Raw genomic sequence first — 16,826 nt, 5'->3', positions numbered from 1 at the left:
CAGACCTTGCTCCTGCCTGGAATCTGGGGTTCACAGCATGAACCCCAGGGGCTCAGCCCTGGCCCAGGGCCCTCAGACACCCTGACGCTGGTCCCTGGTGGAGTATCTCTATTACCAGATGCTAGGCTTTTGCACACAGTTTCTAGACATTTCTATTTTCGCATTAATGGTTCAGGCTAGCAATCAGTAGTTGATGATTACCTTATGGAGAAAATGTTCAGAATTTACGCTAAAGTGATCATGTTCTACTACGAGCAAATGGAACAACACAGTAAATTCTCTGGAGGTTTAATATTCCGTAGGTTGAGATTTTTACCATCCCATTAAATCCCCGGAAATTATGTTTCTCTTAAATTCATGCGAACTTAATGGAAGATAGCGCTCATGAAGATGTATTTGTCAACACTATTTGATTTCAGAAGCTAAGGTCATAAAAGGAACCAGAAGCACGCAGTGTAGGGAGCCCAACACAAGAGAAACCCAACACAGTGAGCTCTGGGCCCGGAGGGAAGGGGCTGGGAACTCAGGTTCACTCGGAGCCTGCTACCCGTGTGCCAGGTGCCACAGGCAAGCAGCTTCCTCACTCCAGCCCTGCAAGGCAGGTATGTTTTTTCCCACGTTACAGATCAGAAAACCGAGGCTCAGTACACCCAAGCTTGCCAAGGTCATGGAGCTAGTTAGAAAGTGCCCAAGATCCAATGCCAGTTCTGTCTGCCTCCTGAGCCGGTACTCCTCCTGCTCTGTCACCAGCCACCGCAGTGGGGACACAGAGCTGCCACCTCAGGGGCTTCCATGAGCCGACGATGCACCTACTATCAGGAAAACCCACAGGGAAGTCCGTTGTTTCGTAGAGAAATGAACCCAGAGGCAGGGAAAAAACCTCAGCCAAAGTGTGCCTACTGGCGCAGGAATCTAAAATAGGAAAAACTCTTCTTGTACTTTAGAAATGGGACATCAGAGACATTTAAAGCCACTCCCTCCTCCTCCTAACAGTCAGCGGGTGATCCGCTGCCTCATTCACTCTGTGCACACGAACCAAGCTGCGCTCCCCTGCTTCTGCCCCTAAGACTCGGGGCACAACCCCTGAGACCAGAACTTGAGCTTGTAAAGTTCAGGAGGGGCTGCTTCTATAGGCCAGATCTCAGCCGCCAAATCCCAAGGAAAGCGGCGGCACTGCCACAGTCACCTTGCGTACCCCCTTTCAGTCTAAAGAGGACACACAAATGAGCGGGGACTTGCCTGGCCCCACTGTGCCTGCCACTGTCACTGAGACCTACACAACGTGTCAGTCATCCCAGGGTGAGCCGGGTTTCCAATGCCTTTTAAACGAAGCCACTGCGTCTCTTGGAAGTGTGGCATGGGCGTAAAGCCTCACCCCAACGAGGGGGTGTTCCCCTCAGCATGCGGCAGGCACCTGTGGCAGAATGGCAACTGCACGGCCCGCCGGGCTGCAGGACAGCGCCTGACGCCGGAGGTTTCTCTGGCAGAGACTGCAGTGACACACTCTCAGAACGAAAGGCCCGTTACTGGCGATTTTTACAAGATACGGCTAAGTCAGTGACCGGGGCACATCTCATTCATCCCCATAGGAGACGTATGCATGTGAGGGTTGCACAGATACCTCAATAAATCTGCTTCTCAGGGAGACACAGCCTTCGAAAAGGTCTCTGGGCTGGAAGTCTGTTTCCCTGGGGTTATATAGAGCAAAACCCAGCATTTGGTTGGCATGACATCCTGTTCTTGTCTATTCCACTGCAAGGCCATAGTGCTATTGTATTAAGCCTAAGAAAAAGTAGGAAAACCAGAAAAGACCGACCTCTCTTTTTTCCTCTTGGCTCTTCTTCCCTCCTCCCCCTTTAGGCACAGAGTACCAAGACATTGAGACTGAGAAAACCTGTCCCGAGTCACATTCACCTTCAGAAGATTCCTTTGTGAGAAGCTGAGGGCCTGGCCCTCATCTCCTGCACACAGTGGCCCGTCAGCACCCACAGACCTCGCGGGCCAACTTAGCGTGCTCTGCCCAAGAACCCGAGGGTCCCGAGGGCATCGCCCGGCCAGCGCGTGTTCCTTTGAGGTGGCTGCGGTCAGGAGGCCCCAACCCCTCGGTCCGGGCACCTTTCCCAGGTCACTGAACTGGAGTGGTGACCCGGTACGCAACCCCCTCTCGCCCAGCCCTCCTTCAGCGCCTGGGGGGAACGACCTGCTGACATGCTTTACAAGCCCCCTCTCCAGAATGCCCCTCTGATGGAGGCCTCTCCCACAGCTCTGCCGGAGCCCACCAAGGCTGGATTTCAACAGGAGGGTCAAAAGCCTCCCTGTTGCACAGGATGGAGGGGGAAGCACATACTCGATAGATTTCGAGTGTGTTATTCTGTATTTTTGCAGCTTCTATTTTCTAGATGAGCAGTTTAGAGATACGTGATGTAAAGTACATACTGTATGATTGCTGAAAGTTATATTAAAAGCACTATTTTAATTCTTCCCCTGTCTTATGCTGTAGTCTCTATTACCCTTCTCTCTGTGTCTTTGGGTGGAACGACCCTAGAAGATTCTTCAGGAGAGTGTCTCTGGCTGTGCGTGCGCTACGTTCGTGGTCTTGGAATTGTTCAGAAGTGACGCGGGCTCAACTCCGCACCTCAGCTCCGCAGGGCTGTGGCGCTGAGCGAGCGATGGGGCTGCTCCAAGCCCCCCCGTTCATCATCTGTAAAGTGGAGCGACGGACACCTGCTTCACACCAGTGTGCTAAGCTACTGTCTGGTTTACCTTTCTGGTTCTCCCACTGCCTATAAACCCTGGGAAGTCGGGGAACTGCTTTACCTCAGGGGGTGCCCGCAACACAAGGCACGACATTTGGTGGATGCTCAGTATACTACCGAATGAATGAATGATGAACAGCCTCCAGCCCATCAGCCTGTGGGGCTTGACTTCGGTCTCCCTCCTCAGAGGCAATAGCAGTCTTTGCCTCCCCCTCTCAGGTCCACAGACCCCCTGTGGGTGGAGTCCAGGTCACCTTCCCAATCCTTGTTGGGCCTCTTCCTGATTCCCTAGCTTCTTCACATCATTCGTGCACTGGCCAGACTCCCGCCTCATGTCCACAGGTTGGTCAGGTGGGCGCCTGGCACCAACATGCATCTTAGAGTCCCCACTACATTCCTTACTTGGCTGGGGAGACCAGAGCTCCAGGAGCTAATGGTTGTACTGTCTTCTGGGCCTTAGACCTAAGATGGCCCAATCCTCTTACGGGGCTAGCCCTGGTATCTGACCCACTTTCTTCACACCCCCTCCAGCCTGGGTTTTGCCCTTGGCAGCCCCATCATCCTTTGCGGTTCAGCTGTTCTGAAATCAAAGCTTGTCCAGCTACTATTACTGGAAGAGAGCACCCAGCCCTGCATGTCTTTTGTGCTCAGAGGTGGACAGAGGCAGGAAAGAGTGCCTGGGCGAGCTTCCTTTTCTGAAGCCCCACTACCTGCCTGTCAGCATCTGAAGGACTTTTTCTGTAGCCCTGCCCTGCCATTTAAGTGACAGCTGGTTTTGTTGTTTTTGTTTTGCGAAACAACCTGATTTATAAAAATATCCAGCATAAAAATCACAAGAAAACGCAATTTCAGCCTTCTCTGTTCTAATGTGAAAGATGCTGAAGCAGCTGAAAGCGTGAGTGGCTCCTCGCGGGAGCTGGATGCACCAGACGTTCAGCTGCAGGCAGGCGGAAGGAGGCAGGGACAGGCAACGGGCCACTACGCGGGGCGTCCGAGCTTGCAGCCCGACATTCCCATTTCTTTGTCGTCTACAGTCTCATTTCTATTCTCTTGCTACCTTTTCCCTCATGGACGTGGAAAATTTATCAAAAACTTATTCTCCTTCCATTTTATCTTAGCTTCACAAAGACATGATTTCTTATTTGTAGTCAACAGATTCATCCTTCAGTATTTAAGCGGGTCCGGGAGAGCTGTTCACACAGGTTGTTCCACCAACTCAGAGAGAATAAATCTCTGAGATTAAACTCCAAGTGCCATCTGTTCCCAACATCCTATCAGCTGCCGCGGCCGACAGCTCTGAACCACGCACACCCTGGGTCCTTCTAGAACCAGACCTAAAATCCAACCTGACCCTTTTCTCCGTCTCCGTGAAAGGGCTGGTCACGCACCCATGCATTTAGCTCGACCCAAATGAAACAGGCTGTTTCTGTGGCCTTGAGCATGGATTCAGAATCCCTTGCACGTCCAACTTTACAAAGATCTGCGTATTTTCCCCTTTAGCCTTTGCTGCCTCAGCACTGCTACAGACCTGTTTCTAACTGTGCACAGAAATGTCCGTAATTAAATCACGGGGCAGAGACTAACTTTTACTTTCCAGAGAGCACTTAAGAAAGCCTCATAACCCTCCTGAGTCCAGGTGGCCCAGTGTGGGATGCACGAACCCCCAAAGGAGAACTTTCCGGGTCGTCCAGAGTGTTTCAGTGGGCTCTCCCGCTTCTCTGAACTAAGGGGTGAGATAAACAAGGCCGTTCACCGGGAACACAGAGGCGGGGTGACAGATGCTTGACTTTGTTTGGTCAGCAATACAGGAAGCAGCCTCAGGGACTTGGCCTGCATGCGGCAGAAGCCACTGGGATCCTTTGGAAAAGCGACATTTTCCTACAGGGCTCCTCTACATCACAGGTCGCTGAGAACGTGGCCACGACCCACAGGTACAACCGAACCCTCTTCCCCGTGACGAGGAAGAGGAAAACCTCACCCTCAGGCTTACACCCAGCTTAGCATCAGCCTTTCCCCACGTGCTTCTCTCGCCGCCCCGAGACTACCCTTCAGTTTCTTCGGGAATTGTTCTGTATTGAGGCAACTATATGTTCATAGTGAAATCAGTGCTCATTATGTTTTAAAAGAAAAAAAGAAAAGAGCCCAAAGAGAATGTCAGTTCCTTCAGTTGTTTCTAAAATAATCATTGCCTAGATCTCCAGGTTTTACGCAAATGATCAGGCATTGCAACACAGCAGTAGAAAAGGAACCAAGGCTTTCAGCAAGACACCCGAGTCAGGGTTTTATTTAAACCTGTAAACTATGCCCCTTGAAGGAGCGTATTGCTCTTGACCATTTCCTCAGATAGCATCAGCAGCTCAATCCCCCCAAATCACAGAGGCGGCCACTACTGGGGAGGGTATGGAACTGAGACCCATGCCAGGTGAGGACAGGGCTCCACCAGGACCCGGGGCCCTCACTCCAACCTGGTCCACCTCTGTTCACGGCTCCCTGTGCTCCCCGGGGACCTGAGAGCTGGAGGGATGGGAAGTGTTCCCTCCACTTGTTCCCTACCTCAAATCGGGGTGCGACAAGTAAAGCCAGGCCCTGATTCTCAGCATAGACAGCTCAGCAAGGCCCTCCTCAGCAGGGAGCAGGTAACAGGTGTACATTCCAGCTCCGCCGCCACCAGCCTTACCAAGTCCGCAAGTCAAGTCACAACAGTGAACCCCGCCTCTGTGCGGCTGTAACGTGAGGAGGCCCGCACTGCCTGGCGGAGCTGTCGTGAGAACTCAGTGGGCAAACAGCCCAGCGTCAGCCCCTGGGGCTGTGATTCATCCAGGAGCCTCTTCCTGGGCCAGATACATACAAACCAGCTTCTGCTGTCACACTGCTCCGGGAAGCCTTCTTCCCTGCTGGGTAGCTGTTCCCTAGTGACTTCGAAGTCACTTCATTAACTTCTGAGTCATTTTTACTCGACAAAATGCCTTTGCTTCCCTTATGAAGACCCAGACTTAACCATCTGAGACCATCCAACATGCAGGCTCAGGGGCCTGGGGGAAGGAGGCATCTACTCTCTCCCACCCCTTCCCTGCCTGCCCCAGGCCCGGGCCCTCCAGACCCACTTGCGGAAGCCGAAGGAGCAGCGCACCTTGCTTACTAGACTGCTCGTGGCTGAGCCTGATGCCATCGCTGCTGATGAGCCCCCTCGGTGCACACTGGTGGGAGGCAGTGGCCTCTGGTACAGCCCCGTGGAAGGTGGCTTTCCTGCCAAGGAGCTGCCCTGAGCTCTGCAGCTCTCAATAAAGAAGCTGCTGCGACTTCGGGAAGACCCAGCCATGGGTTTCACCCCCTGCAGCAGGCTCCCGTTTTCCCTACCCCTCGTACCAGGTTAGTCCTCGGGTCACCTGCAGCCTCCAAACCCACCTTTTCGCCTCACCTGGGCCCTGGGCCGTTATCCTGACCGCTCTGTGACAGGTTGCTTCCCAGGACTGGCCTTGCCTCCCTGCACCCTGCTCACCTCCCCAGTGCGCTCCCCACCTGCCCCGAGGGCAGAATGATGGGTCAGCAAGCCCAGGCCCCCTTTCCTAACACAACACGACACCTGATGGGCAATTGCTTTGGGGACCCTCCCTCCCTCAACTGTGGGGCAGAAAAGCAGCCACGGCCTGCCTTCTCTAACATCACTGGGCCCCGTTTTGCTGATGGCACCCCAGGACACGGGCAGCTGACAGGGAGCAGGATGTCGGGCGGCACTCCCTCCAGAGCACTCTCCCCACTTTTCAGAATCAGCAGGGACCTGGCGCCTGAACCCTCAGCACCCCCTAGCCTTCAAGTAATTAATTATTCACAGGTTTCACATGTAAAGACCAGGATCGGGGCTAGTGTGAAGCTCTGCGCCCTACGAGGCCCTGTGGGAGTCCCAGGAAGCCCTGCACGCAAACAATCCACCGTGCTTGGTGCCCCAACTTTTGGCGTCTCTGGGCCACACAGGAAGAAGAGTTGTCTTGGGCCACACGTAAAATACACCAACACTAAGGAAAACTGATCAGCAAAACAAAAGGTTTTAAGTAAATGTATGATTTTGTGTCGGGCTACCTTCTTAGCCATCCTGGGCCACAGGCGGCCCACAGGCCACAGGTTGGACACCCCTGGAGCCTCCACGTAATGAAAAGATCCTTGCGATGCACTGCACGTCCGGGGCTCATCATGAAAACCAGAGACAGGAGAGCGAAGGGGATCCAGAGGGCCGAGTCCCAGATGAGCATTCTCAAGGAGGTGGGAGCATGCAAAGACCTCCTGGTAAACCTCTCCATCTAGGCTCCAGGCAGGAGCCTCTGCCCCAGCCGCTGGGGTGGGTCTCTGGGAGGAAGCAGGCAGTGGCCGCCTGAAGCTGCCTCTCTCTGAAGGGACAGGGGGCAATGAGAACAACGCACCAAGCACCGGGCAGAACTGTTTATGAAGGCGGCCTCCACACTTCAGCCTCACAAACACCCTGCGAAACAGGAGTCATTTCCCACCAGCCTGTTGGCAGGGACTTGCACCTGGACTCCCCTCCCTTACTAAGATGATGGAAACCACGCCCACTTCAGGGGAAGAGCGTGAGGAATCAGTGAGGTCCTGTCTGTGAGGCACCGAGCCTGACACCTAGTACATGTCCGAGAAATACAAGGGGAAGGGAGAGGAAGCACGTTCCTCCCATTGCCAGGTCATCGGAGGGAGGCCTGAGCCGCTGACGGGGCTGACCTGTGTGGGTAAATAATTATGACTTCAATTATCTCCCCGAGGACGGCTATTTGCCGTCACCGTTTGCACCCGCTGAAATTACATGCCTAAGAAGCAGAGTCACCCATTGGCAGATAAACATAATTAAATTGGAAGAACGACATCCAATGGCTGATTGGATTAATAAAAGGAATTTATTTCCCAGAGCTATTTCAGAAATGCTTCTCCAAGCTGGGTATTTTAAAGCTTGCACTCTGAATTCAAATTACATACTAATTCCTTTCCAAAAACCATCACACAACCAGCCCTTACAGACACGTGTACCCCTCTCTGAGAAACGACGCCAACAATCGTTTTATAGAACCACACACAGACACAGAGCCTCTTGATCTTTGTGCAAGAACAGATCCGCAAACCCAGGTATTGGTGGTAAAGTCAACTCAGCATGTATCTCACCTGGTTGATACGTTTCCTGGCTTGACTGTTTCATTTTAAATAACTATCAAAGAATGTGATGTTATGTGGTCACTCCACAAACTTAAATAATTTTTTGTTCTCAAACTCTCCACGATACCAAATGATCATTTGCAGATTTGGCTCCAAATCACTTTAAAATTGAGCTTACAACTCTTTAATTCTCATGAATTCCACAGCAAACCAGCAATGATTACTGGCATCCAAATACATTGTTCTTGAGGGACAGAGGACTCTTCCTTTGCCTTTTGGGGGAACAGCCATACTCTGTTCTTAAACTTATGGGCAAAGTCTAAGTTTCCACTTCCAAATCTCTGACTAGTGCTCCCCACTCCCATAGCCTCAGGATAACGGGGACTGTCAGTGACACCCACCCACACGCAGCCCTTCTCTCTGCGTTTCCGTGGCAGCCTACACCGGTGGTAGAGATAAGCAAGGCATAAAACTTTACCAGTGGATTTTTTTACCACTGGAGAAATCTCAAGGACAAAAGGCGCCTTTCCCAGTACTGCCTACTCCAGTCCTGCGGCCAAGGAGAACAAGCCCGTCTGCTCACTGCGCTGCAAGACGGAAGGCAGAGGGGGCCTCAGCGCGCCCTGACCTGAAGAATGCACGGACCAGCCCACATTTTCACACACGTAAAAGGAATCTTCACGCAAAGCTATTGCTGATGTCAAATCGGGCACAGGCAATGCCTACGGCACACTGGAAAAGGCCCTCGGAGCCTAGCCTGAGGTCAGCTTTCGGAACGTCAAGCCACATAAAAATGTGCCCTTAGACCAAAACAAGTTCATCAATGACCTGATCTCTTCAGACCAAAGCTCCAGTGCAACCAACTGGCTCTACGCGCGACTCCTTCGTAGGCCATTCAGTGATCTTTCTAAATATTTACCTGAAACAAACGTTTGGTACTAGAAATATTCTTATCTGGTTTCTTCTTTTTCCAAAAAACGTAAAGATCATGTATTCTACAGTCCTGTAAATGGCTCATCAACTAGGCCATGAGCAGTTGTGTGGAGGTAGTAATAAAGGGGTCAGGTGAAACCGTCAACCAAAAAAACTACCACCTACTGAACTGGGTAAATATATTCCCCAACGATACATCCAAGCAGGGTTAATATCCAAAATTTATAAAGAACTCACACAATTTAACATACACACACACAATCTGATTTAAAAAGTGAGCAGAGCACCTGAACAGACATTTCTCCAAAGAGGACCTACATGGTCAACAGACATATGTGAAACGATACCCACGCAACTAGTCAGAGAACTTTGAATTCAAACCACCAGGAGACACTACCTCCCACCTGTCCCATTCCCTGGAATGACTACCAGGGAAGCCACAAACACTGAGTGCTGGTGAGGATGGAAAGAAGGGGGAACCATCGCCTACTGCTGGCGGGCTGCAGGCGGCTGCAGGCCCCTGTGGGAACAGTGCGCAGGTTCCTGGAAAAAATTAATAGAACTAGTGATCCCACTTCTGGGAATGTGTCTGAAGAAATCCAAAATAATTCACAGAGCTGTACCCCCCCCTCAGTTCACGGCAACATCACTTACGACGGCCGACACAGGGAAGCGGCCCCTGTGTCCGTCACAGATGGTGCATCCGTGATGAGAAGAGGCACCGTACATACACAACGGACTATCGCCAGGTCACAGTAAGATGAAGTACTGCCATCTGCGACGACATGAGCGAACCTGGAGGGTATTATGCTAAGTGAACTAAGTCAGACAGAGAAAGGCAAATACCGTATGATTTCACTTATATGTGGCATCTAAAAACCAAATAAATGAATAAAACAGAAACAGACTCACAGATAAGAGAACAAACTGCCAGATGAAAGGGGCTTCGGGGATTGTGGAAAAAGTGAAGGGCTGGAGAAGGGCAGCTGGCGGTCACAGAAGAGCCGCAGTGATGGAAGAGCCGCCGAGGGAACAGTCAGTAGTGCCGTCGTAGCTGCGGACGGCGCCAGGCGGGGACCAGGTCTACCAGCAGGGCCACGTCATGAGTTGTGCAAATGCCGAGCCACTCTGCCGCACACCCGAGACTAATATAATATTAAATGTCAACTGCAACTGAATTTTTTTAAATGAAAAACCTGTGAAACCATCTTCAAAGACAAAGGCAATAACTTGAAAAATAAAGAGTATTACTATATTCCAAGATTAGATGATTGAATACTTGAAAAATGTGATTTCTTCCCAAATTATTTCAATAACCCAAGAAAATATCAATAGGGGTTTCTATGGAAATTCACAAACATTATAAACTTCAAGTGTAAGTGTTCAAGAAAAGCCAAGGTAATTCTGAAACTAAAAATAAGAGAGAATAATAAGTGAGGAGTTCTCAAAATCACCATGTTGATAAAGCTATGGTACTTTAAGAAGTACGTCATTTGCACAGGGCCTGATAAACAAATCAAAGGCTCAGAAGAGCATCCATAAACATGGAAAGTTCAAATCCCATGTGGTTTCAGAGCCAAAAGTGTTTAAAAACTATAAAGATTTAGGGAAAACAAGACAGGCCCTGGCCAGGTAATGCAGGTGGCTGGAGGGTCGCCCCAACGCACCAGGGTTGCGGGTTTGGTCTCCTGTCGGGCGCATACAGGAAGCAACCAGTGAGCGCACAGATACGTGGGACCACAAATCTCTCTCCCCCTCAAATCAATCAATCAGTCAATCAATAACTAAATAAAAAGGAAAACAGAACACGTTCATGGTTTGAGGATTTTCTATAAAGATCCAAACTACAACAATACATAAATACAACGATTGACAAATCTACTCCAAATTAAAATACCTGTACAATCTAAACAGCACGCACAATCGAAACAAGAGGAGACTACTTGAAATATCCCCAAACGACAAAGGGTTACTCTCAGAATACGCCAGGAATCACTACAAATACACCAGAAAAGGGCAAACAGCCAGAGAGGCCCTAGGAGCCCACCATCATCCCTGTAAGTTCGATAGAAACACAGCAAATACGGGAAGTTCACAGACGCGTAAACACAAACGTCCTATAAACTTTCTAGGAATCAAGGAAACACAAATCTTCAAAAAATTACAGACCATTCTCCCCGACCAGGAGGGGGAAACCTCTTTATAACACCTCCTGTCAGGCACCTGGCATCCGCATGTAGTCAGTGCAGCTGCCCCAGAGGAGAATTGGGCAATGCCTATTGACGTTTAAGTGTTCACATAGTATGGTCCAGAAATGACATTTCGCCACACCTACCCTAATACGGGGACGGGGCAGGGGCAGAGGAAGGGGCCGCTGGCATGGCGGGACGGGGCGCCCTTCAGGATCCCTGGTCACCGCCTTTCCCATCGTCACCAACACACAGATCACAGCTGGGCTCCCGCTTCCATTCCTGCTGACCAACACCGCCGTTGCAACCCCACCGCCCCCCATTGCAGAGAACCGTGGCGCTCCCTAGAGGAGCCCACTAGGCTTGGCTTTTGGCCGACGACTCTACAGCTAGTTCACGAACAGGTTCCACGGGTCGTCTTTCCCATCCCGGTTATCCCCAGGCGGTCCCGTGAAGCCATCTCTCAAGGCCCGGCTGGTCCCTCCCCTGGGGCCCCAGAGACGGAGGCACGGGCTCAACGCACCAGCAGGCACAGTGGTGGGTCGGTGGAGAGGCTGCTGGTCCATGTGCCCCTCATTTTACCAGGAGTGACAGTTTCCCATTAGATCCCATAATCCTTTGCTCTCACAGAATGTACACTCGTATTCATCATATTTAGATCCATGTGTTACAGATCTCTATTTTTTTGAAGATTTTATTACTTATTTTTAGAGAAAGGGGAAGGGAGGGAGAAAGAGACATCAATCGCTTGCCTCTTGTACATTCCCCGACTACAGACTGAGCCCACAGCCCAGGCCTGTGCCCTGACCAGGAATCGAACTGGTGACCTTTTGCTTTGTAGGAGGACACCCAACCAACTGAGCCACACCGGTCAGGGCTGTTACAGTCCTCTACTGAGACACATTCTTCACAGACAATATCTGTGTCTTGCTTAATTCTTTAGCCCTGACAGTACTTAAAATAAAACCTTATACATGTAAAAGTACATTCAATATTTCTAATGCATTACGTGGATTTCCTGTCCAGAAGCCAAAAAAAGGTAGACAGCATTGACAGGGGGAGGTCTGACACCCACAGGCTCCCGAACCAGGACTGGCCTGGACTCTCCTAAGGCCACACGAGGAAACACAGAACGGAAAGCACCCTTGTATTCTCCGCCCCCTTTAGCTTGGGGCAGATCAGCCTGACCGTTCCTTAGGCCGGGGTGGGACTTCAGAGTTCCCAAGGCTGTTCAACAGGTAACTGTGATCTCTCTTGATTCTCCAACAAACCCAGAGAAATGCCTGGCAGTCTGGGCATTCAGTGGCTCATCCACAATCGCCTGACTGACTGGTAAGTGAGAGAGCTGAAATTGAGAGAGGAGTGGGCCTTCCTCCAGGGTCTGAGTGCTCCTGCTTCCGCCGCATCCCTTCTGTCTCTGTGGGGAAGCCAGAAGTCAATTCCTGATCTGGCGCAGGGGGAAGGGTACAGAACAGAACCACTACCCGACCTCTGCTTGGGGACACCGAGGGTTCATTTTCAAGTAGGTTGGATTGCATGGGCCCTGGGAGCCATGTGAGGTCTCAGAGCCCCTGGAGAAGTGGTGGGTATTATTTCAATTAGTGCATCTGGCTAGAGCGGCGCCCTTATGACAGGGAGGGCAGTGGCAGGCAGGACCTGGGGGACCCTGGGGGCTACCAGTCTTCTCTGAGCTCCAGGGGGGGGGACGCATACTCTCAGACTAGCATCCTCAAAACAGGCCTCTTTTGGCTGAGTGACTGACATCACCTCCTCTGGAGACAATGCAAAGCCCTCCTTCCAAATCCCCTGTGGTTCAGGGACAACCGGAACTGCAGCCTGGGACCCAGTTCTGGCTGCAGTGGGTCCCCCTACCTCTTGGTCCAGCCCCCTCCCATCCCTTTCCAAAGCCTGTATCTCCCAGTATACTCTGAGCACAGCCTGAATTATCTATGCATTTCCTCTGATCTGTCCAGCACTAACTCTTCAGAATGGGCCATTCTTCCCCTAGAAGAGTGAGGTCAACAGCCCACGGAGGCCTCTTTACTGGGGTTGAGGTGAACTCACCATGAGCACTCAGAGCCTGGGAGGCTGTGCCCCCAGGGGTCCCGCCAGCACAATGGGGCTGAGGACACGTCCACTCCCATTAGAGAAGCCTAGGCGGCCACACCCTCAGCCTACCACACCTTCAACTCTTCTGGGAGCAGGTTTGGGATTCCCTCTCCAAAAGACCCTCAAAGCAGACCCCGAGGATCACTCTGGCATGCACCCGCTCCGAGCACGGGAAACCACAACCCCAACTTCCCCTGGAGTAAACGAGGTGCAGCCTGAGGTCTGAGGCAGCTCGCACAGAGTAAGCAGGACAATTTCTCAGTGTGCCAGACAGCGGGGTGGAGCCACCTGCCAGGCAGGCCACCACTGCTGTTCTTCCCCCATCCTCCTATGCAACCCTAAAAATGCAGATTCTCCCAGAGGGCAGCGGAGACATAAAAATAGCAGCTGTTACTCACTGAGGCCCAGTTTTGTGACAGCCACCGTCCTAGGTGTCTCGCTTTTATTCCTACAGCCAACGCCATAGAGCAGGCACACTTATTTTTTTCAGAGAAGGAAAGAGGTGCGCTAAGTCTCTGCTAAGAAAAGGGGGAGCTGGAGCCCCACTATGCACTTCTGTGACTTCTGTCTCCACTAGAGGGCACTGGGCTCCCCTTTTCTGGTGTTAGTTGGAAGAACACCTCAGTTGATGGTTTGAAGGAGAATGGCAGATGCTGGGGATCAATAAAACCCTTAGTCTTTCCTGGAAAACTTTCTGTTCCAGCCAGCTCCCGAGAAGGTTCAATAGCACCGTCCACACTAGCCGTCACGTTCCCCACCCTCTACGGGCTCTGCTGGCACCCTGGCTAGTCTGGACTGGGCTTGTCAGGAAGGGGCTCAGACTTCGGAGATGACACCTGAGACAGCGCCAGAGGAGCAGGAAGCTCCCCGGGTGACTGCCCACCCTGAGGCTCCGTGCCACCGGCTTGCCTACACACAGTACCGGCAGGTCAGAGACGGTGATGGTGGCAGCATGGAGACTAGGAAGTGTCAGCCGAAAGGAAGAACCACCACTGATTAAACCTCACCATGTCCAGGGACACACCAGCTCAGAGGCTTGGACAGAACTCTGGAGTCGGCCTGCGCGTGTGCGCACATGTGTAGGAGGAAGTGGTCAGTGGTTACTGGGCAGGAATAGTGGTGAAGGCCATGGAGCTGACCTCAGTGAGGACAGACCACACTCTGGCCAATTGGGTCGGCACCAGCCACACGTGGCTTTGGAGTGTTCAAAGCATGTCTAGTGCAACTGGGGAAATGCATTTGTAAGTTAATTCTGTTTTAACTGACTTTAACCTGAAACAGTCGCGGGCGTGTGCTGGCTGCGGAACTGGACAGTGCAGGGCTGAACCCCACACTGCCCCGGAGATGAGCAGGCTGGGAGGTGTGACCTTCCCAGTCAAAGTCTGCAGAGGGCCTCTGATCTGATTTGCAGGCTGGAGCCCGAGCACATGATTTCCCTCGCTGTCCGGCCCAGGGCTGCAGTCCGCTGGTGCTCACACATCCAGCGTGAACGCTGATGGCATGGAGCTCTCAGCCAACCAGTGCTCTCCAACGCCCTCTGCCCGGGTAGCCCCCTTGCTTCCTTCTCCCCAAGATTGAAAGTGCGCGAGCCGAGGGTCTGTCTGCGGGGATGAGGCAAACCGTAACCTCCCTCCTTTCCCACACCACAGCAAACGGGCCCACTCTGGCTCCCACGGTTTCTGAAGGTAACCGCATCCTGTGGGCCCTGGAAGACATCTGTGGTTGAAGACTGAGCAAAGCCCAAGCGCAGTGCCCTGTTCCAATCCCCCAAGAGAAGGAACCAATGGAAATAATCGATCTAGGTAGGCTAAGCCTCGAGTCAAGCGGTAACACATCGAGGAAAGTTTTCCATGTCATTTCTTACAGAGGGAAAAGCATGACGAAACCAGAATGTCAGGACAGTAACTGCGGGGCTGTTTCCTGGCCACCAGTGAAGCCCAGTGCTTGGCCTGTCCCCAGAAACACACTTCCAGCGAGGAGGCTGCGGGCAGAAACACAGCGAGCCAGAGGGACACGAAACACCACAGCAGCGAGCCCTGTGACAAGGGCGGATGGAACGGCATCGCTGTTGCTGCACCTTTCACCCGAGGAGCAGGCGGGAACTGACTCGGCCTCGGGCAAAGGAATGTGTCTGACCCCACGTGGCGCTGCCTTCAGGTCCTCCAGTGCTGCAGGTAAAATGTGCTGCGAACGAGGTCCTTGGCGCATTTGTGAAGCTGGGTGCTTCTTAACTTCTAAACGGAAAGGTACAGGGCCGTGCATTCTGATCCCAGAGGGCCCCACATTCTCAGCGTCAGGGAGGCAGGGGCCAGGCCTGCAGCACCCACACGGTGGAGGCCACGGTGCTGTGGCTAGTGGGGAAGGGGGGCGGCCCTGTGCCCCTGCCTCTGGGGATGGTGCTCCGCCTGCCTCCTGGGACCTGTTCTCACTCCTCCCACGAGTTCTGGGGAGTGCTACTATATCGATGCAGCAGAATAATGCTTTAGCAATAGAGATGATTTTTTTTCTTTTTTCTTTTTTTTGTATTTACTTTTCTCTCTTGGCCCTTTATTCCTTTCAGTCGGGCAGGTTAGTTTCTTTAGGGGAGGAACATAATACTAGCGAGCAAAGAGCTTATTTCAAAAGCCATTTGGCGATGGAAATCCCTCATGCTTGGGAGCTGCACGGAGTAATACAAGTCACTGCCTCCAACTCAACGCCATCCCGCCAACCAGAAAAAACGTCCTTCAAGTTGGGAGGAGTAGAAAAGCCATAAGAGAGCACAGGTGTTGGGGGCGGGGATGCTGAGGAAATGGCCCTACGTCGTTTTCCCTGGGCTGAGCCTGAATAGCTGGAATAATCCCAGATTCATCTCTGGAATGTGAGAGCAACAGAATTCTGTTCTATCTGCTGGGGAAGGTGGCAGGGAGGCAGTCCCTCCCAGAACACTGGTTACAAGATGCGGCAGGTGGAGCTGGCTCACTAGACTGGACTGGTAATGTTTCAAGAATTTTGTGAGCCAATTGTTAAATCATTAGTAGTTTGAAGTCAGCCGTGGTGGGAATATTTACACCCCAGGAATTGGCAAAGGTGACAAAGCAGAACCTCCCTCCCTCTACCTTACACTCCTCCCCCAGAGCTGGCTGTGAAACGCTTTACTGGCACAGCACGGGAGGCGGAGGAGCCTCGGACAGTGTGAGAGAATGAAAGCTGGTGGCCCAAACACCGCTGAGGAGCGGAGGAGAGAGGTCCTGGAGCCCAGGGCTTCTGTTGGAGCCCTGACCTATGTTGTTTCTACCACGTGGGGAGACAAAGGTACAGATGGTGGAATTGGGGGCACGGGAAAGACCACCTGGGGCTGATGTGGGGAGCAGGGCCTCAAGCAGGTAGAAGCCACAAAGGAGCAAACACTCTTCCAAAACCCCAACCCATATCAAGAAATCAGCTCCCACACTCCTTGCCTAGTAGAAGAATAAAAACCATTAAACAGAGGAATGAAAGAGGGTTTTGCTAAATAATTCAGGAGCTGAGTTTGATGGAGGGGGAAGAAAAGATTATTAATTCAACTGATGACAGAGGGAGTATAAAGGCGGGAGGTCAGGGACCAAAAGATGAGAACATAGCCACGGCCCCGGGGAGGAGGCAGGGGGCAGGGAGCACATTCTGAGCAGTGGGCTGCAGGGCGATTGGTGCAGGTCCTGGGCATGTC

General features: G+C 52.1%; 1 protein-coding gene and 1 long non-coding RNA gene across 2 annotated transcripts in view; one reads left to right on the top strand and one right to left on the bottom strand.

The window, feature by feature from the left end:
• Positions 1-2,481, top strand: part of SLCO3A1 (solute carrier organic anion transporter family member 3A1) — a 204,934-nt gene extending 202,453 nt beyond the window's left edge. Inside the window, exon 11 of the mRNA XM_024561973.4 lies at positions 1,861-2,481. Within this exon, the coding sequence (XP_024417741.3) occupies positions 1,861-1,943 (83 nt within the window). The 3' untranslated portion in view covers positions 1,944-2,481. The remainder of the gene's footprint in view (positions 1-1,860) is intronic.
• Positions 1-16,826, bottom strand: part of LOC128779392 (uncharacterized) — a 43,211-nt gene that overhangs the window by 4,413 nt on the left and 21,972 nt on the right. The window lies entirely within an intron of this gene.

Source organism: Desmodus rotundus, chromosome 10, assembly GCF_022682495.2.
Source record: "Desmodus rotundus isolate HL8 chromosome 10, HLdesRot8A.1, whole genome shotgun sequence".
Lineage (NCBI taxonomy): Eukaryota > Metazoa > Chordata > Mammalia > Chiroptera > Phyllostomidae > Desmodus > Desmodus rotundus.
The sequence above is the reverse complement of the archived record's forward strand: the minus strand, read 5'-3'. Positions and strand labels throughout refer to the sequence as shown.